Source organism: Phoxinus phoxinus (assembly GCF_949152265.1).
Source record: "Phoxinus phoxinus genome assembly, chromosome: 21".
Lineage (NCBI taxonomy): Eukaryota > Metazoa > Chordata > Actinopteri > Cypriniformes > Leuciscidae > Phoxinus > Phoxinus phoxinus.
This window is the reverse complement of record NC_136896.1, coordinates 9798960-9824241: the sequence shown is the minus strand read 5'-3', so window position 1 is coordinate 9824241 and position 25282 is coordinate 9798960. Positions and strand designations below refer to the sequence as shown.

The 25282-nt window shown below is 36.8% G+C and overlaps 2 protein-coding genes across 9 annotated transcripts in view; one reads left to right on the top strand and one right to left on the bottom strand.

Annotated features, from left to right (window-relative positions):
* Positions 1-188: 188 nt before the first annotated feature.
* Positions 189-7984, bottom strand: cox11 (cytochrome c oxidase assembly homolog 11 (yeast)). 4 transcript variants are annotated; one of them, XM_079596190.1, is made up of 5 exons: positions 4552-4614; positions 3243-3604; positions 3007-3162; positions 1431-1556; positions 189-1245 (listed from the first exon to the last, which is right to left on the bottom strand). In XM_079596190.1, the coding sequence occupies exons 2-5, from the start codon at positions 3555-3557 to the stop codon at positions 1063-1065; spliced, it is 780 nt and encodes a 259-aa protein (XP_079452316.1). In that variant the 5' UTR covers positions 3558-3604; positions 4552-4614; the 3' UTR covers positions 189-1062. The 4 variants fall into 4 exon arrangements, with proteins under 4 accessions (XP_079452316.1, XP_079452318.1, XP_079452319.1 ...); XM_079596192.1 differs by having other exon boundaries at positions 214-1245; positions 4581-4709; XM_079596193.1 differs by lacking the exon at positions 4552-4614 and adding an exon at positions 7887-7984 and having other exon boundaries at positions 254-1245.
* stxbp4 (syntaxin binding protein 4) overlaps positions 4585-25282 on the top strand; it is a 38289-nt gene continuing 17591 nt past the window's right edge. For 2 of the 5 annotated variants that reach the window (XM_079596185.1, XM_079596189.1), the window contains exons 1-16: positions 7977-8225; positions 10635-10708; positions 10822-10917; positions 11005-11074; positions 11176-11250; positions 15806-15885; positions 16616-16745; positions 17061-17193; positions 17977-18083; positions 18261-18459; positions 18585-18663; positions 22130-22227; positions 22932-23028; positions 23206-23318; positions 23860-23949; positions 24103-24168. In XM_079596185.1, coding sequence (XP_079452311.1) covers positions 8170-8225; positions 10635-10708; positions 10822-10917; positions 11005-11074; positions 11176-11250; positions 15806-15885; positions 16616-16745; positions 17061-17193; positions 17977-18083; positions 18261-18459; positions 18585-18663; positions 22130-22227; positions 22932-23028; positions 23206-23318; positions 23860-23949; positions 24103-24168 — 1563 coding nt within the window. In that variant the 5' untranslated portion in view covers positions 7977-8169. Of the gene's footprint in view, positions 4655-5230; positions 5269-7872; positions 8226-10634; positions 10709-10821; positions 10918-11004; positions 11075-11175; positions 11251-15805; positions 15886-16615; positions 16746-17060; positions 17194-17976; positions 18084-18260; positions 18460-18584; positions 18664-22129; positions 22228-22931; positions 23029-23205; positions 23319-23859; positions 23950-24102; positions 24169-25282 lie in introns of those variants that run through there. The other 3 variants (XM_079596187.1, XM_079596188.1, XM_079596186.1) reach the window with 3 other exon arrangements.

The following is a 25282-nucleotide window of genomic DNA, read 5'->3' as shown; positions in this document are numbered from 1 at the left end:
GTCCCCGTAAGTTCATCCATTTAGTTTTTTTCGCGCGGACGGTGGCTCAGCTGATTCCGCGTCAGCGCTCCAGCGCGCTTCAAGCGCGTGCTCGGGTTTGTTGTTTTCCGGGGCACCAAGAATTACGTAGTGCTTTAATGACGTAATATTATTGTAGTTTCTAGACAAGTTATTGTAGTTTATCTATTCGTCTAAAATCGCAGTACTTTATAACCATATTTAAGTTTGGGAATAAAAGGCCAAATCCATTAATGCGAGTTAGTTATTTTGTATATTTTTACCATGATAGTATTTTGCATCAGGTTTTCAGCCTTTACAAACACGCCAGACAACATTATTAATATATTTCACTATAGCTAACACTATTATAATTCATCCACTATCATGACTACATTTACAGATCAATAAAAAGAATAGTCTTTTTTTATAGTTTCATATATCCACTCTATGGACCCCCTGCATCAACTATGATCTCATTTTGTGATTTGTATCTGCTTATGTAAAACATGTTTCAGCATAATGTTCTTGCTCAATATTGTTCACTGGGGCTACACAGAAAGCACATGCATTATATAACATGTATCAGTTACAGCTGTATGATATCCAAAAAATCTATAAACATCTAACACAGACTAATTCTTTTATGCCTTGTAATATTAATTATTCCAACATGACCAAAAAAGTGGCACAACACACGTTATTGTCTTCACTCCAATGCAATTAAGTTATGAATCATGTGCACAAAATAAAATAAACATGAACAAATGTTGCCCTCTAGCGTCCTAAAGACTATATTGACGCAAATTCACAAATGTTGCATAAACAGTTTAGTGGTTGATATAAACAGGTTATAGCTTGTGCAAAAATAAAAGCATCTATTTTATTGTCTTAACCATAAAATTCACAGACAAATTATCAGCTTTGATCACTCTTAAATGTTTGATATAACCATTTGATTCAGACTATTCAGACATTATCACATGTAGTAATCATTATCATAATGATTACAGAACACAATCTCCTGAAGATAATTCTGATTAAAAGTCTCTGAATAATGCATAATTAGATATAACCAGGGATTGGTAACTGCTGTCCTTCCTTGGCTTCAAAAAAGGTGTATGAGAGTATAATATTGTCTACTCGTGCCATCCTGGGGTCTTCATCAAACTCTGGATCAATGTAGAAGAATACAGGCATGTCTACCTCCTCATGTGGGTTTAACCTCTGTTCCTCGAAACAGAAACACTGACGGAAAAACAAAGCAGTGTATTAGAATTTAGCACACTATTCAGTGAGCTAAGAAGGTAATACATGGATAGCCATACATTTCTGCATACAGATGACAACTTTGACAAATAAATTGTAACATAAATGTACAGATTATAATAGTAATGCTAGTATGGATTCATTTAAATGCATCACATATTTACCTGTATCTTATTAAAATATTGTCCAGCATCAAAAGGTACAACATTGTAGGTTGAAATGCCTATCACTGGTTTGCCTGTGGGATTCTTTGCCTTATAAAAAGCCAGCGCAGTTTCCCCTGGTACGACCTGGGAAAACGTTCAAACATAGAATAATCAACTTGGATAGTCTCAACCTTCAGAGACATTATATGAAAAACGTGTTGTTTATGGAATTCCCACATTAAAAGGGCATTCCTGAATATTCCTATATTTCCAAATTTATATCATTCCTATATTTCCAAATATTTAGTACTGGCAGGAAGTATTCAAACCCCTTTCTCTTTTTCACATTGTTTTATGTTGCTGCATTAAACTACTTTAAATTACTTATCACATCAACACTCCATACACCATAATGACCAAGCAAAAAACAGATCTGTGACTACTTTGCAAATGTATTAATGAAAAACTAAAAGTATTCAAATCCTCAACTCAGTACTTAGTTAAAGCACCTTTACAGCCACAAGTCTTTTTGGGTATGATGTGACAAGCTTTACACATCTGCATTTGTCGATTTTCTGCCATTCTTCTCCTCAGAATGGGGACTGTCGGTGGACAGGCATGTTGAGGTTTCTCCAGAGATGTTCGATTGGGTTCAAGCCCAGGCTCTGTCTCTAAAGGACATTCACAGAGTTGTCACTTTTGTATTGTCTTAGCTGTGTGCTTAGGGTCATTGTCCTGTTGGAAGGTGGATCTTCTGCCCAGTGCAAGGTTCTGAATACTCTGGACTTTGTTTTCATTAACTCTGTATTTCGCTGCGTTGAGCTTTACTTGTACCCTGACGAGTCCCCCAGTCCCTGCTGGTGAAAAACACCCCTACAGTGCATGGTTTCCTCCATCGTTTCTCAAAGTCTGAGAGAGTCATTTAGGTGCTTTTTTGCAAATTCCAAGTGGATTGTCTTGTCTCTTCACTGAGGAGAAGCTTGAGTCTGGCCACTCTGCCATAAAGCCCAGATAGACAGTGTTGCAGTGATACTTGTCCTTCTCTAAACTTCTCTCATCTCCATGTATGATCATGGAGCTCAACCAGAGTGACCATCAGCTTCTTGGTCGCGACTCTAACCAAGGCCCTTCTCCATCGATTGCTCAGCTTGGCCAGCTCAAGGAAGAGCGCTGGTTGTTCCAAACTTCTTCCATAAAGGATTATTATGGAGGCTACATGCTTCTGTGAACTTTCAATACAGCAGATTTTTTTGCAGTCTTCCACAGATCTGTGTCTTGATACAATACTGTCTCTGAGGTCTACAGGCAGTTCTTTTGACCACATGGCTTGGTTTTTGCTCTGATTTGCATTTTCATCTGTTAGTCAGTTTATTAAGCGGTGTGTGCCTTTCCAAATCATCCCCATTCAATTAAATTTGCCACAGGTAAACTCCACTAAAAGTGTAGTAACATTTACAAGCGAAATTGGAATGCTCCTGAGCTAAATTGCAAGTGTTTTTATATATAAATTTGCAAAGTTATCACAAATCAGTTTTTTCCCATGACATTTTAAAACTGAATAAAAAAATTGTCAAAAAGAAATGTATAATCTTACGTAAATCTCTGACTGCTGTGGACGGAAGTTCCATTGCATGCTGGCGTGTGTGTCTGCATTAAATGTCACTTTAATAATACGCTCCCTAATTGGCTTCATAGTCTCCACTTGCTCTGTGCCGTGTCCAGCTACTGCTGTGCCTCCCAGTCCTGTTGCCTGAAGTAAGAGAGGAACATGTTATTGTAATACTATAAATCCACAAAAAATGGCTTTGAGATTATCAGTCTAATACTGACCTGACAGTACAGTCTGTAGAGAGGAACAGCAGCATATGACATGCCAATCATTCCCACTCCGGCGGCCGCAATGTATGTCAGGACGGTCTTGTTCTTTTTCTTCCAGTCATCTTCCTGGCTCTGTTTCCTCTTGTGAGTTTTAGCTCCTCGTGACTGGTTGAGGAATCGCTGTGGGGTTCTCCTGAGGAAGAGCTGGACACTGGATGTGGCTAGTCCTCTGATGTTGCAGCAATTAACGCATAACCGAGTGCTAGAAAGTGCTTGCTGTATATAGTGCTTTGCAGTGCACCCACGAAGAAGTAATGGTAATAGCATAATCCTAGAATTACAAGTGGAATCCCTTCAAGACAGGTTTGTTTCACCTAAAACATAAGACAAGGACAGATATGATTACATTTTATGTCCGTATGCACCTAGACTTGAATAAATGGTATATTAATGAAAATGATAACACACGTTAAAAATTTAACAGATATATTTTTACAAGTACGTAAGTCCATCTACCGTTCAAAGTTTGGAATCATTAAGAAAATAATACTTTAATTCAGCAAGAATTCATTTAATTTAACAAGTGACAGAGGACTTGCATATTGGTTTTTCATATGAATCCTGTTTTTTATTTTTTTCTATTCATTAAAGTATCCTGAAAAACATAATGGTTTAGCACAACTGTTTTCAAAATTGATAATCATAATTAAAGTTTCTTGAACACCAAATCAGCATATTAGAATGATTTCTCTAGGATCACGTGACACTGAAGACTGGAGTAATGATGCTGAAAAATTCAGCCATCACAGGAATACATAACATTTTCAAAATACATTAAAAATATATTTTACATTTAATATTAAAATATAATATTTCACAATACTAAAAGGCAGCCTTGAAATGAAACCAACACCAAACTTTAGAACGATCGTGTATATAAAAACAAACTTACAGCATAATGAAATTATGAAACAACTTACGTTATGCCTTTTATTTGCTACTACGTTCATTTACAATCATTAAGCTGTATAGTCAATCTAAACAACAATTAAGAGTCGACACTTTAAACCGATAACCAAACAATAACACAGAATAGAAAGTCCTGTTACAGTACAACTTTAAATCATGCAGAATGTAGCATGCTAACATCCATTCTGTTAAACCGGTTATCAAGCCTTTCCCATTCTGTTCTGTGTAACGCATGTATATAATGATCGCGTGACTAAATGTTTCATTAAAACGGCTTTTAACGCGTATTTTAAACAGAAGATGCTGAAGCATTACCTGATTTAAATGACGAAGGTATGCGTATATTACTCACCCTTCAAAAGTATGTTACAAAACACTAACCTATTGGTGCAACTGATTAAAGTTCCCCGGGTACAGACCGCTACTGCTACAGTTCCGGGCTGTTCTAGATTGAGGTAGGCCTACTGTACTTGCTTGTTGCTTAGTGAAAATGTGATTATCACATTAAACATGTTACAAATTATAATAACCGTTTTAAGTGCCATGGGTAATTGTGGTAAACGTTCAAAAATAGTCGTAATCTCTGATCAAAAAGTTTGTTGTTTGCGGTCTGAATAGGTGCAATCATATCACCACAATGGACAGCCTAGCGCGTATGTAAAAAAAAAATGTAAAAAAACGTATCTCTTCATTTTTAATGAGCACAAACGATAGAGAAATTATGTTTCTAAAATTATGTAATTTGATGCAATAATAACAAACAGCAGTACATTTAAAAGTAATGCATACTTTTACATGCAAAAGTTACATTATCCCTGTTTTTGTTTGTTTTTCTGTTTGTTTGTTTTTTGTTTGGGGTGGGGTTGTTAGGTTGGTCTTGCTTCAATATTACACAAAATCCCTGAATGTGGATTGAAAACTATACTGTTTAGATCGTGATGCAATAAAAAAATATTAGTTGAATAAAAATATATATACATTTGTTTTAAAATACACCTGACAAAATATTTTGTCTCGCTTTGTGTTTACAGCCTGTGCTTCATAACCTGAGGATCATTGACTAACACTGGTAGGCCTGTAGCTATAGAAAACATTTATTGATGATAATTTATGAATGTAACGCTGAAATTTGTGAACTTCTAATTTGATTGAATCTGATTAATTTGTGTTATAAGTTAATTGACACAAGTAAAATTGTATGAGGTAAAATTTCTAAACTTTTGGCTACATTTTTTTCTGGGGGGGAAATGGTCTAGTTGCAATCTACTGTACATGCATTCACTGCCAGCAAGGTCTCTCTCAATACTGTGACTGTGACAAAGCGTCTCCTTCTGGTCACTGGCTGAATGGTAGTGTTTAACCTCACTTCGCCATTGATGACATTCAAGGAACCAGAGTCCCCCTGTGCCTGCGGTCAATAATTGCATCCCTTAAAACTACCTTTGATAAGCACAATAATACCTATTTTTTCTCCGTAAATCTCCATAAAAATAAATTCTTTATACTTTAAAATGGCTTGAATATAACTCCACTACACCCTCACTTAATTTATTAAATGCAGAAGCATGAATATGCAAATTAGTCCCGCCTCCACTCATTCACACCTGCTCGGACTACTTGATCCACTTGGTCAACTGTAGTACATGCTGCACAATGGCAAGTGGAAATATTGTTTTAATTCTGCCATATATGTTTGAAAACAGATCTTTGGTACTCAGCAATGGTGTTGACTGATGAATTTGCACATGGTTTGACTTAAAGCATATTAAAACACCACAGACATATAAATAACATTGAAAACCTGATTTTCACCACATGGGGGTCTTTAAGGCTTAAGGGTCATTAAAGGCACTATATGTAGGATTTATTTTATTAAAATATCCAAAAATCACTAAAACAATGTCACAGTATTTATTATGTTATCGTGCACATACATATTAAGCATTTATTAATATGATATTCTAATATCGATCTAGCTAACTGCAATGTGCATTATTGTTTTGAATAAGCGACCTTTAGTGGTGAAACTTACATTCTGTGCCTTTAAAGGTCCACTGAAGTGCCTTGGAACACGCAGCTTTGTATGATGCGTTGATCATTTCCACTGAAACAGGAAGCTAAGGCGGGACTATTGAATGGCTCCTCCCCCTTTTCAAATAGCGGACACACCGGCTCGGACACACCGGCGCGGAAACCGGCACGTACTCGGACACGGACACACCGGCACGGACATAGCCACTGGCACGGAAACCAACATGGGCACACGGGCACTATCACGGGCACACCGGCACGGACACAGACACACCGGAACGGCCGCACGGACATAGCCACTGGCACGGAAACCAACATGGGCACACGGGCACACCGGCACGGACACAGACACACCGGAACGGCCGCACGGACACACCGTCACGGACACGTCACACCGGCATGGACACCGGCATGAACACACCGGCACAGACATTGGCACAGACACACGGACCCCGGCACGAACACACCGGCACGGACATTGGCATGGACACAGACACACTGGAACGGCCACACCGGCACAGACACGGATACACCGGCACAATACACCGCCACGGACACTGGCACGGCCCCTGGCACCGACACGGATGTGGACACCGACACGGACACACCGGCACAGACACGGACACACCAGCACGGAAACCGGCACCTACACACCGGCATGGACACCATCACGGACACACCAGCACAGACACACCGGCACGGGAACCGGCAATGACATGGCCACTGGTACGAACACCGGCACGGACACCAGCATGGACACACGGACACTGGCACGGACACTGGCACAGACACGAACACACCGGCACGGGCACCGGCATAGACACCGGCACAGACACAAGGAAACAGACACCGACAAGGGCACACGGACATCGACTCGGACACCGGCACAGACACGGACAAATGTTTAACCAGCCAGGCTTTAAAGCAAATGCAAATAATGAACTTTTGTGAATTGCAATAGTCTATCCCGTGAGTGTAACGGGACCAATGTGAATGTACATACTGTAGCATTGTACTGTATGTTGGGGACAGAGGCGCCAGAACTGTCTGCAACTGATAGAATGCATTATGATACGATATATCTTCAAAAGCAGATCATGGAGACATTTTAATCGTCCATGATCTAAAATCGTAAATCGTGCACACCCCTAAAAAGTTCTGCGCGTGATCTACTGACGACGCGCAAATTAAAGAACACAGACGCAGTCATATCATTTCCATAAGACGCAATCTAGACGCTTTTTTGGGCGGTAAATAATGACGCAAACACTAGTAAATTGACGAGCGCAAAGTAAATCACCTTGCATAATTCATTTAAATCCCATTCATTTTTCGACTGAAAGGGAAACTCCGTCCTACCCTCTCCACGCCATTTCAGCGCTATTTTTTCACTGCGTGTCTTTAGTAAATCCTGACAGTAGTTTTTTTTAACGACAAAAGAGGGTTTGCGCTGGCGCAAGCTATTAGTAAATCTGATCCCTAGACACGTTTTTATGGATATCTGTTAGCGTTATTTATCATGTTTATGTATCCTTTTTTTTTTGTAGGGACAAATCTAATTTGTAGATTAAATCTCTTTCAGTTTTACATAGACTCCACAGTGCTTGTCATTCAGTGTCCCCGCGTCAGAAATCATGCAGTCAGACACAGACTCACGTCCCCTCGTTCCACATCACAGTCCGCTGTCAAGTTTTGAGCCTTCCTGCCTCGGGAGAGACAGAATCATCATCAGCTGTGACAGCGCACAGAGAAATGAGGCAAACCATGTGACTGTGGAGTATCAGGACAGATTAGTGGATAGGTAGAGGAGTTTGTCTGTTACTGTCTGGGTAGATTGCTGTCTCTCGGTCATCGAGACTGACCTGATTTGAACTATCGTTCCCAACCCGGTGATATCGTAGATTTTTACAACACATCATCAGTTGCGTGTGGACCTGCAATGGCACTGCTTCCAGTGGAGGCAGAACACTTTGACGGGCTATCACTCCTCTACTGGTAGGAAATGCCATTATCTGGTTGTTATCTGGCTGAGTGACTTTAGATTAAGCAAATACTAATGCTTTTAAAGCTTGGTTGTTTTCTGTTGTAGCTTCATTTGCTATGCGTGTGTAGTTGCCATCATGTTTCTGCTTGTTTCGTCTGTTTACAACATGGGCATGGATTACGTTTGCGTTGGAACATTTCAGCATATCCTAATATTCTGTTTACTAATTTGTGCTGCTCTAATAATGCATATAACATTGCTTTCAATGCTGAAGAGCTCATTAAAAGCTGACAGCAATTACTGTAGGAACATTTAAAGTTCCTCATCATCATGGTGATGAACCAGCAGGAAGTGGAAAGTTAAAGCAAGAAAGATACAGTAGGATGCACCCTGCCTGTGTGCTTTCTCTGTACTTGAGTGCATATCCTTGCATGGCTTGAGCAGGGTAAGACAGATTAGGTAGAATTAAGTGATCAGTTTAATGCTGGAACTTTTGTAACAGTCGCACGCACTACTTCTAAGCTCTGTTTGTTCAGAGTGATCGTTAAAGACAAATCCTTTTATTTCCCATTATGCTTTAAAATTGTTGATTTGAAGTTTGTAGGACAAAAGCATGCACAACCATTTTGATACAGATTTGATGGAAGTAAACACGCCGTATCCACGACCTGCCTGTTGCAGTAAAGGACAGACCATCATTACACTGAACTTAATTCTCTTCGTTGCTCTTAACGTGAGCGAGATTAAAGTGCACTGTTTACAGTGCAGCAAAGGAGATAACAAAGAAAACTAATTGCAGGGATAGGAATCAGGTTAAATGCATCACTAGTAAGAAGCACACGAGTTTGTCCTTGTCATCCTGCTCAGTCCTGGCTGACCAGCACATGAACTCAACAAAACAAAAACAGCACTTTGTCTGAGATTACAAATCCTGGAGGTGAACCGTCATCTTAGTCTTTAGCTAATACATATGTTTGTTGCCATTTAATACTGTATAAAAAAAGGAGTGCTGGAAAATAATTTATTTTGTTTACAACAATACAGAATATATATATTTATTTTAAAATCATAACGTGTATATTATGCTGCCATATCTAATGCAAAACATAAAAACGTATATTAAGTTAACATACCTTTTAATATCTCAAAAACATACTTTTCCTGATCTGATTGATTATACTTGTCAACTCGATAATACGCCTCTTCATATTACATATGGGGTCTCCGTGACCCCAGGTATTTATAAACGCAATGCATTTTCACATGCTTAGACTTTCTATTGTACACAATATAGGCTACAAGTACACTCCTTCCAGATGTTTCCTTTGATTTGTTTTATTTTTCTGTAGTGTGTTTTTTCAGGGGGTTTATTGACCTCAAACAAACCCAACATTAATACTGTATACCAATCGCCTTTTCAAAAGAGCGCATGCCTACTTCTTAGTCAAACAGAAGGATAAAGCTTCGGCAATATCTGTTTGCTGGGTTTTGATGATGTCAGATTCACATAACAAATCTGAAGTGCAAATTATAGGTCAGTTTTAAAAGTACTATTAATATATTTTACACATGCGGCGTTGGTATATACGGAAAATAAATATTTTAGGGTTAAAAAGAAAATATATGATGACAATTGTTTTATAAAAAGAAACACATTGTTCAGAGCTTTATTAACATCTCACTCAATGTCCTAGTTAAAGTCAAAACATTGTATTTCGTTGCTTTGACTGTTATGGGGATTACATGCAACAGAGATCAGGCTGCAGTTTACCAGATTGGATACATACCCTCTTTCTATAAGGATTTATCATTTGGCTCTTTTATTGTTTACCTACATGCTTTAATATAAGCCCAAGCACAATAACCTACTTCCTGTATAAGCATACATTTCTTTGGCTGATAATGTTATTACTTCAACCACTGTTCCATTTACTATAATCAAAAACATTATATACATTATATATTCTTAGAAAAATATATACTGTAGAACCCTTTGACTCAATTTATGCCAAAAAAGTACTATGTAAGGATAAATGTATTGACTGCATGATACTTTCATAGTGATAAAGTATGTTTACGAGATGTTTCATTCCTAAAATTTGTTCAATTCATTAAAACTAAATCCATTAAATTATACCATGATGGAAACTGCTAAAAAGTTCTACATATGAAGCGTCTGAAAGAAAGGTTATGGAACCTTTTCTTCTAATATTGTAAACCCACTTTGAAATCATACATTCCTATATTTATTTATGAGTGATTTAACCCTCTAAAGCATGTCTCCATTACATTACATGATTACATGATACATTTTTTTTCTTTGGGATTTAATAATTCATGCATCAGAGGGTCAAACGCATTATAACCATCCATTCGATAATCTCATCTGTATTTTTAAAAACAGTTTTTTTTTTTCTCAGGACAATAATGGGGCCCCAAGGCATCAACCGTGCTGTGGAGAGACTAGACTTCACAGACTGTAAAAAAGGACTTGGTAAGAACCACAGCACAATTACACTGCTTCATTTTGCAAGGCATTTGATGCACAATTTAATTTCACACCCATATAAAGAATTAATCCAAAAAATCTTGTTCTCAATTCGATAGGCGTGAAGATTATTGGGGGCTACAGGGAACACAGTGGTGAAGAGTTTGGTATTTTCATTAAACGGGTTTTGCCAGGTGGCGTGGCGGCACAGGACGGTATGTTCTTTCTCCCAAAAAAATCTCTAATGAATGTATTTACTTTGATTCTGGGAATGATGGATGATGTTCCTTTCTGTCTTTCAGGCCGTCTTAGAGCAGGGGACCTCATTTTAGATGTTAACAACATGAATTTAGGAGGTGTTACAAATGAAAAGTAATGCATTGTGTATTTTGTTATTGATATGCAATAAATTATAGGATGACTTAAGTATATTCAAATGACTAAACTGACAAATATGTGTGATGTTTTATTAGGGCAGTGGAGGTTCTTCGCATGGCATCATCTACAAATCACATGTCTTTACTGATAGTACGTGACGACCCTTCCAGGTAAGATGACTTTTAAAGGGGTTATGAACTTATTATTTTTTTATTTTTATAATGTTCTCTGAGGTCCACTTAAGTTATTAAGTGAGTTATTAAGTAAGTATTAAGTTATTAAGGACTAATTTAGACGTAAAAAGCTGTTTTCTATCCTGTTTTTGACCCTTCTTCGAACACTTCATTTTTGATAGTCCTGCCATATTCAACACTTGGATGTAAATGCCCACTGCTATATGATTGGGTAACAGTTTTGCATATTAAAATCATTTTTCAACGTCCCCACCATTACACGTGTGGAGTTGTGTTGAAAACTTCTGATGCTGAAAAATATCTTGTTACATAGTTTAAACATTTGCCAACTATGTGAAACATTTATGCATATTATAAACTTTATTTACCACAATTAAAACTTTAAGTACATTGAATGCATAATTGAGATAACTCAAAGCATAAGTACTTTCACAGTTATAATTGACCAAGGATGACTTGTTGTAGTGTAAACGAAATAATTATATATTTATATAATAAATAATTTGTTTCTCACACTGTCCTTCTTATAGGCTATTCAGTTTTCACCAGTCAACCTTTTCGATAAAGTGAAAAACATATACACTGTCATTTGCAGTGTTGTGTTTTAAATAAAATGAAACGTGTTGTAATGTCTCACTGATGACAAAACAGAAGATGTCGTGCACTGAAGCTTTTATTCAAGGTTTGCAGCAAATGGCTTAGATCAAAACAATAACTAAAGCAGCGTTCTTTGCTTTCTTCCGTAACCGATAATTTAATGCATTAACCCCCTGAAGCAAAGGAAAGAACAGCAAATCACAGTTCAACTGCGGCGCTACAGTGTAAATACTCAGTACATATCAATCTATCTGTAACAGACAAAGCAATAGTGACACATGGTAAAAACGTTGTTTCTCACACTTGAGTGTTGCGACGTTACTGTCGGATCCAATATAGTCGGCACTGCATTATCTTTCAATTTCAGTCTTTCTGAAAAGCCTGCACCAATCTGTGTCTTGTTTAAAAATGAATCGCTGTAAAATTAAGCGAACAAACGAACAGTGTCTTACTGACACGATCTGACTGAAACTCAAAAATAAAGAACATCCATGCTTTCTATAATGTTAGGACCACAAGGAAGGCAAAGACTTTTTTTTCACAAACAAAACGTCTTGTAATCCTCAGATCATCTCAGGTATCTCTATCGTTTTGTTGCTGAAGTAATCCTGTGTTTGTCCACAATTTACAAAATCCAAAATGAGCCATTTTCTGAGCTTGGTTTCAATAAAAGCTGTTTTTTGACTAATGAGGAAACTTTTTAGTACAATGAGATTCCTCAATTCATGACCCCTTTAACAATATCTAATGGAATGCATTATTTTTGCTATTCATCTCTATCAGTATTTACGTGTTTGTATATGATCTGTTTTGTGTTCAAAGATTTTAATTTTATGGAGACAGGAAATATTGCTTGAATGTGCACTGTTGGACATCATATTCTTAATCCTATAAATGGATGAGTACAGAGGAGTGTCTTGATTTAAAACAAATCTAAAAATAGTCTTAATACACTTAAGTACATTAAAGTCTTTAGCACTTTATTGAGAATTTTGGCACTTGTTGTAGTGTGATGGGATTTTTCCAGCACAAATTTTTTGAATTTTTTATGAACTCCAAACATCTAGCGGTTTTAAAATCTTCTAATCAGGGTTATGGTATTATCGTTACCTATAACTAAAACCAAAACGGTAACACTTTTCAATAAGGTCTCATTTGTTAACATTAGTGATATACATGAACATTACATTAACAACTAACATTAACAAAGGCTAATACATGCTGTCAAAATGCATTGCACATTGTCAAATGAGACCTTTTTTGTTACCATTTAAACTATTTAAACCATTTGTGTTAATTGAAATAAAGCTAAAATAAAATATTAATATTAATTGAAAAACTTGAATTAAAGGTAGGGTAGGTAGGATTTATATAAAAACTTTTTACCAAATTTGATTAAACTTTCTATATATATCAATGCATAATTAAAATGTAAGTACATTATTTCCATTCGGGACGAATCACAGGATTGGCTTGCGCGACTGTCACTCTCCGTCGCCATGACTACCGCCGCTATTACTGGCTCTGCCCACGTGCGCGCAGTCGCGCACCCGTTTTTAGGTGGGAGTGAATGGAATTAATGAGCTGTGTTTATTGAAGATTAAATACACTAGAGTCACTCGGTTTTTTATACTCTCTATTTCAGAGTACTTGCATTTTAATTATGCATTGGTATATAAAGACAGTTTAAACAAATTTGAATAAAAGTTTTTTTAGACAATTCTGACCTACCCTACCTTTAAAGTCCCTGTAAAGTCAAAATTAAGTATGTGTTCTGAGTTTGTCATATCACAGAAAAATTTGTTATTAGCCACCCAGCCAAATTTGAATGATAAAAAAAGCCGGCAAGAACATAAAATAAGCTATCAAAATCTTGAAAAAATGAGCAGTGGTCTCTGCTCTCAAACGCTGGGGGCGTGTCCGCCGGCTGCGCTGAAACCACGCCCACTCGCGGGGAAGCTGCCGTCGCCACACTCAACTGTCACCGCTACAGACGGAATGGATGCTCCTAGCAGCTTATTAGGTTTATAATTATAACATAAGCACACAAGGCAGCTTACCCTCATTGGTGGGCACGCACTGCCGAGGATGGCACCAGGTGTCGGCGCGACGGGAGGATGAAGGCCGAGGCGGGAGATAGTCGGTTCGGCCACATTCGCCAGTAACAGCGGATTATCAGAGCATGCAGTTGTCTCCGACGAAAGTTTATAAAACTATCCCGTGTAAAATGATCACTACAGAGGCGGGTTTTGGTGGTGATCCTCAGCTCTCCATCAAGGTGGCTCTTCACAAAATTAATCCACCTCTTCTTGATGTGATCGTTTTTAGGAAATTTAAATAAGGACACCGATCTGTTTCGTACATGATCGCATCCAGGTAGTACGCATTTCTGTGACGAAGGCATAGCTAACTAGCAAACTGTAGGCTGTAGTAACTAATAATAGTACTGACTGACAGTAACTCGCGATTGAGCGGCAAACTGATGCGAATGTGCTATATTTATATTGTTAGCAGAGAGCGCCGCGGCCAGCATCAGGGGCTCCAGTGTGTCATCAAGTAGGGGCGTGTCCAGTAGCTCAGGGGCTCCAGTGCTTCATCGAGCCCCCGTTTTAGCCCCGCCCAAAAAATCCGGAAAATAGCAATGGTGAAAAACTGTTTAACGGTCTAACTCCACAATTCAGTACTTCGCAGTTCACAGTCTTTGTAATATGTTTTAGCAATACATTTCTAACATGTATAATGTGTTTAGAATTTTTTTTTAGAATTACCTTTACAGGGACTTTAAGTGAAAATTTCAACTTGGCAACAAACTAAAATAAATTTAAGCTAAAGCACTAAGTTATTTACTGAAAATAAATAAAACCTTAAGTGGAAATAAATATAAAAAATAGCAATGTTAAAAAATGAATAATATGACAAACAAAGCACATAACAAAATTACTAACAATTAAACAAAAATTAACATGAAAATTTACTACATTTTAGACTAAAATTAACTTTATATAAGTAACTTTATATTATATATAATATAACATTAAAAGGTAATTCAAAATGTTAATAAACCTAAAATAAAATCTAAAATAACACTGCTTCTTAGGAGCCTTGATCCATAGAGGGCAACACAAATGTGTTGTTGTTTTGTCACTGTCTGCTTAGCCAGAGGTCTGTGTTTTGGGCAGTTGTCAAGTTCTTTCTGTCTGTATTAGTTTAACTCGAGCTGGCATTTTGCTGGTCTCAGTGACTTCCTGATGAGCACTTTTGTTCTCCCGACAGAACAGCTGTTGACGTATTTGGGCCGCAAGTCTGTCATATGTGTCCTGAGTTAAACCAGCTGGGGTCAGGTTTAAAGCTGTAACGGTGTTAAAGGATTACCCTCATAAATAATGGACAATCAATCACCTTAAACTAACTGCTTCAGGACAGTACACAGATTTTGGGAACATAATGTCAAGAATTTAAAGATTACTGCTTAGATCACATTTCAGGTTTGGAAACAGTCCGGCTTTTAACTTTGATGCCAATTTATCTGTGATTACTTCCGTAATCTAATTAAGAGCTTCTAAGCTTCTTTGTGGACTAATGAGGAAGTTGCATTTAATGGGAGTTGTCAAATAACTAGGGACTGTCTTGCAAAATGTAGTTTGAGGGTTTAATAGGGGTGTGTTCATTATTTTTTGTGTATTTTAAAAACTAAGAAGAATAATATAATTTAGCATTCTCCTTTAGAACATAACAAGTACATTCATAATTATGTAATGCATGATTTTACAGAAAGGAAAGCCCGCATAATGTTTACTCTCTGAACACAGAGAGACAGAAAAATTAAGTAAGAGTGTACAAAAGCCCTCCTATTATGAACCACTGGAAAATTATGGCTCCAGGAAAGGTGAATCTATATATGATCTTGCATGTTCCTTTATATGTGTATCATTAGGAGGGAATTTGCTGAACTAATGGAAAAATATGGCTCGAGCAATAGTACCAGTTCTGGATCGGACATCTCCGTTTCCACAGGTATTTTCCATTACGTCTATCACTATACTGCATTTCAGGAGTGAATGACTAATGTCTGATTTTGAGAGAATATTGAAATGATGGACAAAAACAGACTACAGTGTGCCAACTTAAAAAAGGCTTTAGTTTAGTTCTTCCATAACATCATTTTTTCTACATAAAGAGCCAAGCATGCATATACTTGAACCAAAATGTATGTGTAGTTAGGGGTCAGTAAGATTTTTTTTTTACATAAATAAATACTTTTATTCAGCTATTATGCATTAAATTAATCACATGTGACAGTAAGGAAATTTCTAATGTTAATTTTTCTTTAAAAATGTCTTAAAAAATGTATTATTACAAAATGTTATTAGAATTTAATATAACTGATTTGTATTTTACGTTGTTAGATTAGCTCCCGTAGAATTTCCTTTTGTTGAAAGCCCAGATTAAAGTAAAAAGCTACTATTTTGTTTAGATCCATGTCACACACACACACACAGACGCACACAAACTTTTATGGACGATTTCTCGTAATTTTAACTTTATTCTCAAAATATTACAACTTTATTCTCGTACTGTTTCGACTTTAATCTCGAAATGTTGCGACTTTAATCACGCAATGTTTGGAATTTAATCTTGAAATGCTAGAATTTTTCTAGCTTTTTTTTTTGTTCGTTTTTTGCGGTTCAGGGCATCCGTAAAATACAAATCAGTAAGAATTACAAATCAAATCTCTTGTCTTCAGGAAAGATGACCGACACTGCCTCCTCCTCCTCATCTTCCAGGTCAACCAGTCCTCTGCTTCTGAGTCCTAAAGACCCAAACCCAGTATACACCACTGCCTGCATTACCTCTCCACCTCCACAAGTCTGCACGTAAGAACCAAAAGACACACTGTAGTAGATCTAATTCAGATTTTATCCGGTGCTTTAGTATGATCCTTTTGCATATACTTAAAACAATTCTACTATCAAAATGAATGACAGAACCCAGCAGGTTTTTTTCACACTAATGCAATTAATAGTGTCCTGATTGAAGAGTTTAAGCCTGAAAACACCTGACCTATCCCGAGTGAGAGTGAAATCCCACAACAGATTAATTTATGGTTATTGGAAAAAAAAACTAATCACCTCAGGATTCATTGTTTCTGCTGTTGATTCAAGCCCTTATGTTAACCTCTCTTTCCCCAGAGACTGCATGATTCAGTTGATATGTGTTGCCAAAGGGACAGGATTAGGCTTGGTCATCAGGGGCGGAGCTAACCGTGCAGAGGGGCCAATGGTGTTCGTTCAGGAAATAATGCAAGGGGGCGATTGCCAAAAAGTATGTTTATTTGTTATTATTGTTATTTTGTAAAATTGCAACAACAGAGAGAGAGAGAGAAGACAAACCGGTTAATGACAATTATTTTATTTTTTTTACATAATTTGCTTGTTGATTCTTGGCTTGTGAAACACTGTTGTAGTTTGTGTATGAAGTGAAGTAAAGTGAGATAAATTAAGGTAAAGTTAAGTGAGTAAATTGCACGACTGTTCAAAAGTTTGGGGGCAGTATGTTTAAAAAAAAAAGAAGAATACTTTTAGCAAAGATGCGTTAAATTAGTAAAACTGAGTTAAAAAAAAACAGTAAAAATGTTACAAACAATTCTATAAAAAATTAATTGTCCTGTTTAACTTTCTATTTATCAAAGAATGCTGAAAAAACACAGTTTCCACAAAAATATTGAGCAGCACAACTGTTTACTCTACTTTGATAAAAATTAGAAATGTTTCATGAGCACAAATCAGCATATTAGAGTGATTTCTGAAGGACCGTGTGACACTGAAGACTGGAGTAATGATGCAAAAACTTCAGTTGCCATCACAGCAATAAATTATATTTTAAAATTCATTAAAGTACACAACATTAATTTCAAATTGTAATAATATTTTACAATATTACTGTTTTTCTGTATTTTACGGTATCACACATCTGCAACTTTAGTGAGCATATTAGACTTCTTTCAAAAACAAAACTTTTTAAGAGTAATTTAAGGTGAAGTAAAGCAAATTAAGCTGAAGAAAATTTAAATCGAATGTTCAAATGTTTTTCTCTTTGTGACTCTAGGATGGGAGGCTAAAGGCCGGGGACCAGCTCATATCCATCAATAAGGAGTCTCTCGTTGGAGTAACACATGAAGAAGCCAAAATCCTACTCACTCGAACAAAACTCAGGTTAAAACTCAGACATATGTCTATATAAACACAACCTTTCAAGACAACCTTCCCTGAATGACAACATAGGGAAAATATGCATAGAGAGTTCGCTTCTCTCCAAGACAAATGCAGCTGTATGGACGGTGAGAGACTGTAAGGTCATATGTTTACACATGTCACTGTTTGACCCTACAGACCAGACCCTACAGTAGAGATAGCGTTTATCAGACGAAGGTCTTCTTCGGGCTCCAGCAGTGGACCCCACAGCCCCATCTCCATTCAACCTCCCTTCAGTACAACTCCCCAACTCAGGCCCACTGGAGTTCTCGTTCCCAAGATAGCCAACACCCCCAACCCTGGAAGTGAGACGTTGCCTTCTGTAGAACTTACTAAGGTAAGACATAAGACTGTGGCTGATTCCAGTCTTGGTAAGAGAGATTTAATAATGCAGTAAATGTTCTTCGGCACTGCTTGAGATAATGCTTTCTTAAAGGCTTCAATTTGTGTCTTTCCTTACAGTTACGACCAGCAATAGGAAAGCCTAATCTCACCCCCGTGTCCTCACTTGAGAGTGCCTGCACCACAGTGGCCAACTCTGGTACTGGTACCCTGTATTCCCCCTATAAGAATCCCCTAAGTTTAATAATAAGTTTGTGTCATAAAAAACATTATCCAAAGGAACAGAAATAGTACAGTAAGGATCATGGAGGCAAAAAAGCATTAAAATACATTAGTTTTTGAAACTATATATACATGTGCTGTTCTATATGCATTCTCATAAAACAGGTCACATTTCACTCCAAAATCAAAAGAAAAATGTAAAATAACTGCATAAATAAAAATTCTACAATGATACTTAGTTCCGTTTTAGTTTAGGGTCCAATTCTCACTATTAACTAGTTGTTTATTATCATGCATATTACTAGGACATTGGCTGTTTATTAGTACTGATATAGCACATATTCTGCTTGGCCATATTCTACATACCTTAATCCTTCCCAATACCTAAACTTAACAACTACCTAACTAATAATAAGCAGTAATTAGGAGTTTATTGTGGCAAAAGTCTTAGTTAATAGTTTGTTGATAGGGAGAATTGGACCTTAAACTAAAGTGACCAAATACTTTACACCTGAAACACTTACATTTGCCAATTAAACAACGTATATATGCGTCAATAAAAAACAACATACTTTAAACAAATACAAGATGGTAAATGCTTAACTATAACAACATTTTGCTTTAAAATAGTACAAATTAATTCTACATTTGCAAAATGAAAAAAATCAAAGTCTTTTCTGTGGTTACAGAATGCCACAAATGTTGCTATCTTAACTTGTATTGAACCCAGAACTAACCATAGGCACTCCTATTGTTATTCACAGATGGTGTTGTTATTCACATTCTGGTGCATTGTGAATGGAATTTTACTAGTGAACAATCTGACACTCATAGATAAAGAACATTCTGTCATAACCTAGATTAGACTACCTGTTCAGCAGACGTTTAGACAGCCATGTGCCGATGAGATGCTGTGTTTGTAACTCGAAATAATCCAGCTGGCATGGTTCTGAAAATAGATATTAGCATCGACATGACATAACTCCAGGTGAAATCGAGGATGCCGAGCTCTGTTCAGGACAGGGTTTCTTTTCATTGATGAGAAACTTCGATAAAGCTCATCTCAGCTGTGATTTAAAGCAGTTTCAACCGGCTGTACTAAACAACAAACATGAAATATAAAATGAAGAACACTACTGTGACTTTTTTTAAGAGTATATAATATCTAATTGGGAATACCTTATAAGGATCATAGTAAGAACAGCATGTATATATTCTATGGAGCCCCTAAAAGGACATGGTGAAGAAATACAATATGAGATAAGAGGAATAATCATACTGTCTATGGGAATAATAGACTATGTGCACGTTAGCATATGCTACTTCCGGCTGCGAAACCGATGGGTGTGTCTAGTTTCCGGTAGCCTGATGGACGATGTAGTAGAGGATGTATATTCCGCCAAGAAGGCTACAGTACCCCACGTTGTGTAATCCCCTTTCTCTGGTTGTGCAGTCATTACTGCAGGGGCTCAGTGCAGCTTTCACGTGTCATTGGGAGAGCCCTATTCTCTTGGAGGTAATCCTCAGAAAACGTGTAGCAGGTAGTGGCAATTTTACTGTAGTGACATTGCAGCCTAAAGGATGCAGCGGGACATGCATATCTTCAAAGCAGGGAGAGCGTAACCCGGATAATCCAGGCTACGAGTAAGAGTTAAAAGATGTGTAAAAAGATGAGAAAAATTAAAAAGAATAAGAGAGAAAAACGAGTGCTTTAGAAGAGAAAGTGTTTCGTCCAATCATTGATCGCGCTGCATTGATTGACACTCCAACGAGCCAATGGTAGCAGCGCACTGAGACTGCGCCGGCGACACTGCCGCTGTCAGAGAGAAAGAGCGAGTCAGATAAAGCAGGATCTCCAGACACTCCGTATCAAAGGATAGATGTTGAGAAAGAGAATTATAAATGCAATCAAACGATTACAGTTATGAGTGAAAGTGATACATTTGAAGAGCTGACGACGAAGTGAGAAGACGACGAGACAGAGAATCGAGAATAAAAGCCGATGTAGATACACGGAGCACCAAAGCACCGCAGATAATCTTCCTATTGAATAAGATGTGACTTTTTTGCCTTGGTGAGTTGTTTTCTTATATTGACTTGACATTTCACAAGTTTTTTTTAATGTTTTAGGTCCATTTCGAACGATTAAACTAACTTAACGCCGGTCCACTGATGTAAACAAGACGGCAACCGGAAACGAAGTACCCAATTTCCACCCTCAAGCCGGAAGTTAGCATTTTTCTCGTGCACAGAGCATATATTTTTCCTCCCATATCATATTTTTTTCCACCACCATGTCCCCTCTCCATAATATTCAAGTGTCAGGTAATGAAAATGAGTCACTTAACTTTGCATAAAAACTTAATTGAGACCCCCTTTTATGACACATTTGTGAAGGCAACTGTCTGATATTATTCTAAAAGGGCTTTGAATTTCCAAGAAATCATTGTCAGGAAATAAATCCCCCTCCAAAAAGATAAAAAGATAAATAAATATGCGGATAATGAATGAGTGAACAATAAATGATGAGATAGTGAGTTCATGGTCAGAGCACACACCTATGAGTTCAGTTACACTCTGCAGTTATTCATCGTAAGAGGATTTGACAAGGTTGGCACTATTTTGAGCAAAGCATTGTGCTTTCTCTCCAGTCCACAGGTCTGGTCGGGGTTGGGTTTATGGAGGGAAAAAAACAGCCTGTTCAAACAATATTAATTCCTGTTGTACACAAAGCCTTTATACAAGCCATCATAAGGGATCAAATATAATGGTGTAATATTTGAATGAGAGTTTAAATTGTTGACCCGAAGTGCCTCAGATGTTTTTGGAGTAACACTTACACTACTGTTAAAAAGTCTGTTATGCTCACCAAGGCTGGATTTATTTGATAAAAAATATAGTTAAAAAATACAAATATTTTGTAGCAATATAAATGTATTTACTGTCTTTACTCTTTAATGCATACTTGCTGAATAGAAGTATATAAAAAAAATTAAAAAAAAACTCTGGCCCCAAACTTTTGAATGGTAGCGTAAGACTGTATAAATTTCATTTCATTAGATCCAAAATATCATAGCAAATGCCTTTTGCAAACAAATAATTAATTATGAACATGTTGCACTAATGTCTGACAGCTAGAAAGTGAATATATTTTGAACAATACGTATTTTTGTAAAATGTTTTACTTGAAAAGTGTATATAAAATAAATACCACTTTGCTTGATATTTTGTTATATGATGCAGAGACACTTTTTTTGCACAGATACTTAATTGGGCCCCCACTGTGAGCAATCTACTCACATAGATTATACTCCCATTGAGTTATGTAAGAGTCTTACTAAAATATGTGATGTGCTTTACCAAAATTGCAAACAGCTGTTTTGCAAAAGAGCTTTTTTTTGTGTGCAGTTTAACTTATTTGGATTCTCTTTCTCTTTGCCCAGATGCAACCGCTGCCTGTAATCCCAGCAATACCTGCAGACCCTCAAAACCTCCGTCCTCAATTCCCAGCTTCGAACTCAAGCCCGAGAAAATAGAGCAGGTCTGCAAAATCATATCCTTTCAATTAGGGAATGACGGTATCTGTCAAAGTACCGAATTACAGAAACATCTCATGTTTACGGCAAGGTCAAACGCTGGTCATCCCCACCGGCGGGCTTTAATGATTAGTTACCCATCAGTCTCAGTACTTTATTGATCTTTTTTGGTTTTACTATCATGTGTGGAGGGAGTTAATCCCACTGTTGAACAATATGTGCAGTTAACGTGCGATCCCATATCCACTTCTACTGTGGTATGATGGGGAAATCAATAGAGACTGTGCCACAGCTTCAGTGCAGTACAGCGCAGTCTGTAGATCTGTTGATATAGAAAACAGTCTAAAGCATGGACAATTTTTAGAAAGATTTCTACTCCAGAAGGTTGTTTTACAGTAATATGTACTATATATACTACATGTGTATATATATATATATATATATATATATATATATATATATATATATACACACTAACTGTGTAAAAAAAAAACTTTTATATATATATTATTTATTTAGTGGATGAATTTATCAAAATAAAATGTAATTTAAATGGCAATTCATTATATATATAGTATTCATATTTATATTATATTTTATACAAAGACATTGAGGCGTGTGTGTGTGCGAGAGAGAGAGAGAGAGGAGAGAGAGAGAGAGAGAGCACGTTATGCTGGTGTAACTAAAAGGGCGGTTGTTCTGTCCACAGACACTGGAGGCACTGGGATTGAAGCCTAATGACTCTCAGGTCCTGACACTGAGAGAAAGACTGCGTTTGAACCCAGGAGGGACAGTGGCTTATGGCGGTGAGAATCATTTCTGTCAGTCCTCATTATGTTGTAGTGGTTTATGTACTGGTGGCTTTTTATCTCTTCTTACTTGTGCAGTACATTATTCCAGGTTTGTCTAAAAAATAAACCTCTAAATCTTTTTACATTTTGTGTGACTGAACATATTTTCATAAGAAATTTGTCTCCTGTAAGATTTTGAGAGAGTGTCAAAGGAACTCTTTAAACTACCGTCCAAGTCTGACTCGGAACAGGAAGTAGCGAGATTGACATCAGATGATCTCAGTGAGTGTCCATCAAACCCTACAGTAAGTGCAAATTATTTTTTATTATTGTAGCAGAAACACACATACTAAATGTGCATTGATAAATTATCATTATATAATTATATATATATATATATATGTAATAATCATTTATCAATGCACATTTAGTATCTGTGTTTATATTTTTTATTATTTGTCAATGTTTTTAAAATTATAATTTATATATTATTTATATAGAATATTACTCTTATATAATGTTTCATATGATATATTATGTTTTTATTCATTTTTTTACAGAGCCCTGCATATGACATGCGGACAAAAAAAATTATACTCTGTGTATATAGATATATATATATATATATAGATATAGATATATATCATAGTCAAATTATTACATGTGGCCACGATTTAGTAAAACGAGTGAATAATTTATTATATCGTGCTGATGTTAGTGAGTCATGGGAACGAATTTGTTAATTTGTGGCCACGATATACATATTTTTCCTGCATGTCTTGTGGGGCTCTGTATTTTTCAGCGTTTATAATATAATATTTATATTATTATGTATTATTTTATAAGCCATCGTTATCGGACTCTGATGATCTGGATGAGATGGAGAGACTAAGAAAAGACCACATTGAGGCCTTGAGAGAGCTCAAGAGAATACAGGTACCACTATGACAACAGTTTTAAACACTGTCACATGCTGGAATGTGTGACATTCATTCATGTGTTATTGAGCGAGACTCTCATTAATCCTATTTGCGAGAATGAGTGAGCTAACTCTAATGCTGACTCATGTGAAGATCTCTGTTCTAACAGGATAAGCTTGCAGAATCCGAGAGCCTTAATCATAAGATGCAGCAGGAACTGACAAAAGTTAAACAGGTACGCAACTCATTCTTAGGCCTGTTTTGCACCGTAAGCAATTGGCACACATTCATTTTGGTGCCCATATTAGCAGGTTACAGTATTCACACTGCATGTGTGCACAGTGCAATGCAAACGCTTAGCTGCTAGAAGAGTTTGCAACCTGTTTATCAGGACTTTATTAGGCAACAAAATAATTGAGCAAATCAAGTTGTTGAAGCAAGTTTTACATGCAACGGCAGGCTCAAACAGCACTTTATAATATAACTAAATCAACAAAGTTAGCAGTTTATAACTACAATAATGGGTTTGACTTTCATGGTGAAAGCTCAAAAATAGCATGATTTTGCTGTTAAACAAGTGTGAAGCAGGCCTTTGACCTTAAGTTTCCATACATCTTATTTTGTTTAGTTTGTTTTACATTATCACCGTACTGTGTTAGATATGCCACAGGGGGGAGCTCTGGACACATGTACCATTAGACCTTTATAGGTGAGATTCAGGTGCTCTGTACATGAATGGTAAATGCTGAAAATACATTATTTCCTTAGCAGCCCTGTACAGAACTAAAAAAAAAAAAAAAAAAAAGTCTATGAGCAATATCCAAAAATCTATTTTCGGGGCGTTGTGCTCACTATGGAAGCTTGAAACACCCACATTAGAACATCATGTGGGAGATGAAGTATGTAGGGCATTGAGGGATGGCAATCGGTGTTTGGAAATAGTTATTTTCTATGAGTTATAAAGAACAGGCTCCCACTAGCCCTTTGGATTCTATCTCAGAGCCTCAGAAGTGTCTGTTACGTAAACCCAAATCCAAAGAGCTTCAGGATTCTATGCGAGATTAATTTGACTTTAATTGTTTTATTAGACCGTTAATAAGATAGCAGTACGTTCAGATCCTTGTCCTGCGTGTAAATTAAACAAATTAGCCAGTACAGCTAGTCCATGCTGTTGACACGATTACATTAGATTATGCGTAATTTTAGGGGTTTGTTTAAATTAATAAACTTAAGTTTTGCTTGTATGTGCTCTACGGACATGAATGATACATTGAATCATGTGGCTTGTTGAGAAGAGGCGTGCTATAAACTTTCTAAGCAATCGATTTTAATCTTGAATACACTACTGT

What these genes read in the sequence shown, in the direction of transcription:
- cox11 (XM_079596193.1), bottom strand. Translation starts at nt 3,557, where the DNA reads ATGCTATTACCATTACTTCTTCGTGGGTGCACTGCAAAGCACTATATA. An exon ending in TCTACAGACTGTACTGTCAG is followed by an intron (nt 3,163 to 3,242) that starts GTCAGTATTAGA and finishes CTCTTACTTCAG; the next exon opens with GCAACAGGACTGGGAGGCAC. An exon ending in CACAGCAGTCAGAGATTTAC is followed by an intron (nt 1,557 to 3,006) that starts GTAAGATTATAC and finishes ACGTTTTCCCAG; the next exon opens with GTCGTACCAGGGGAAACTGC.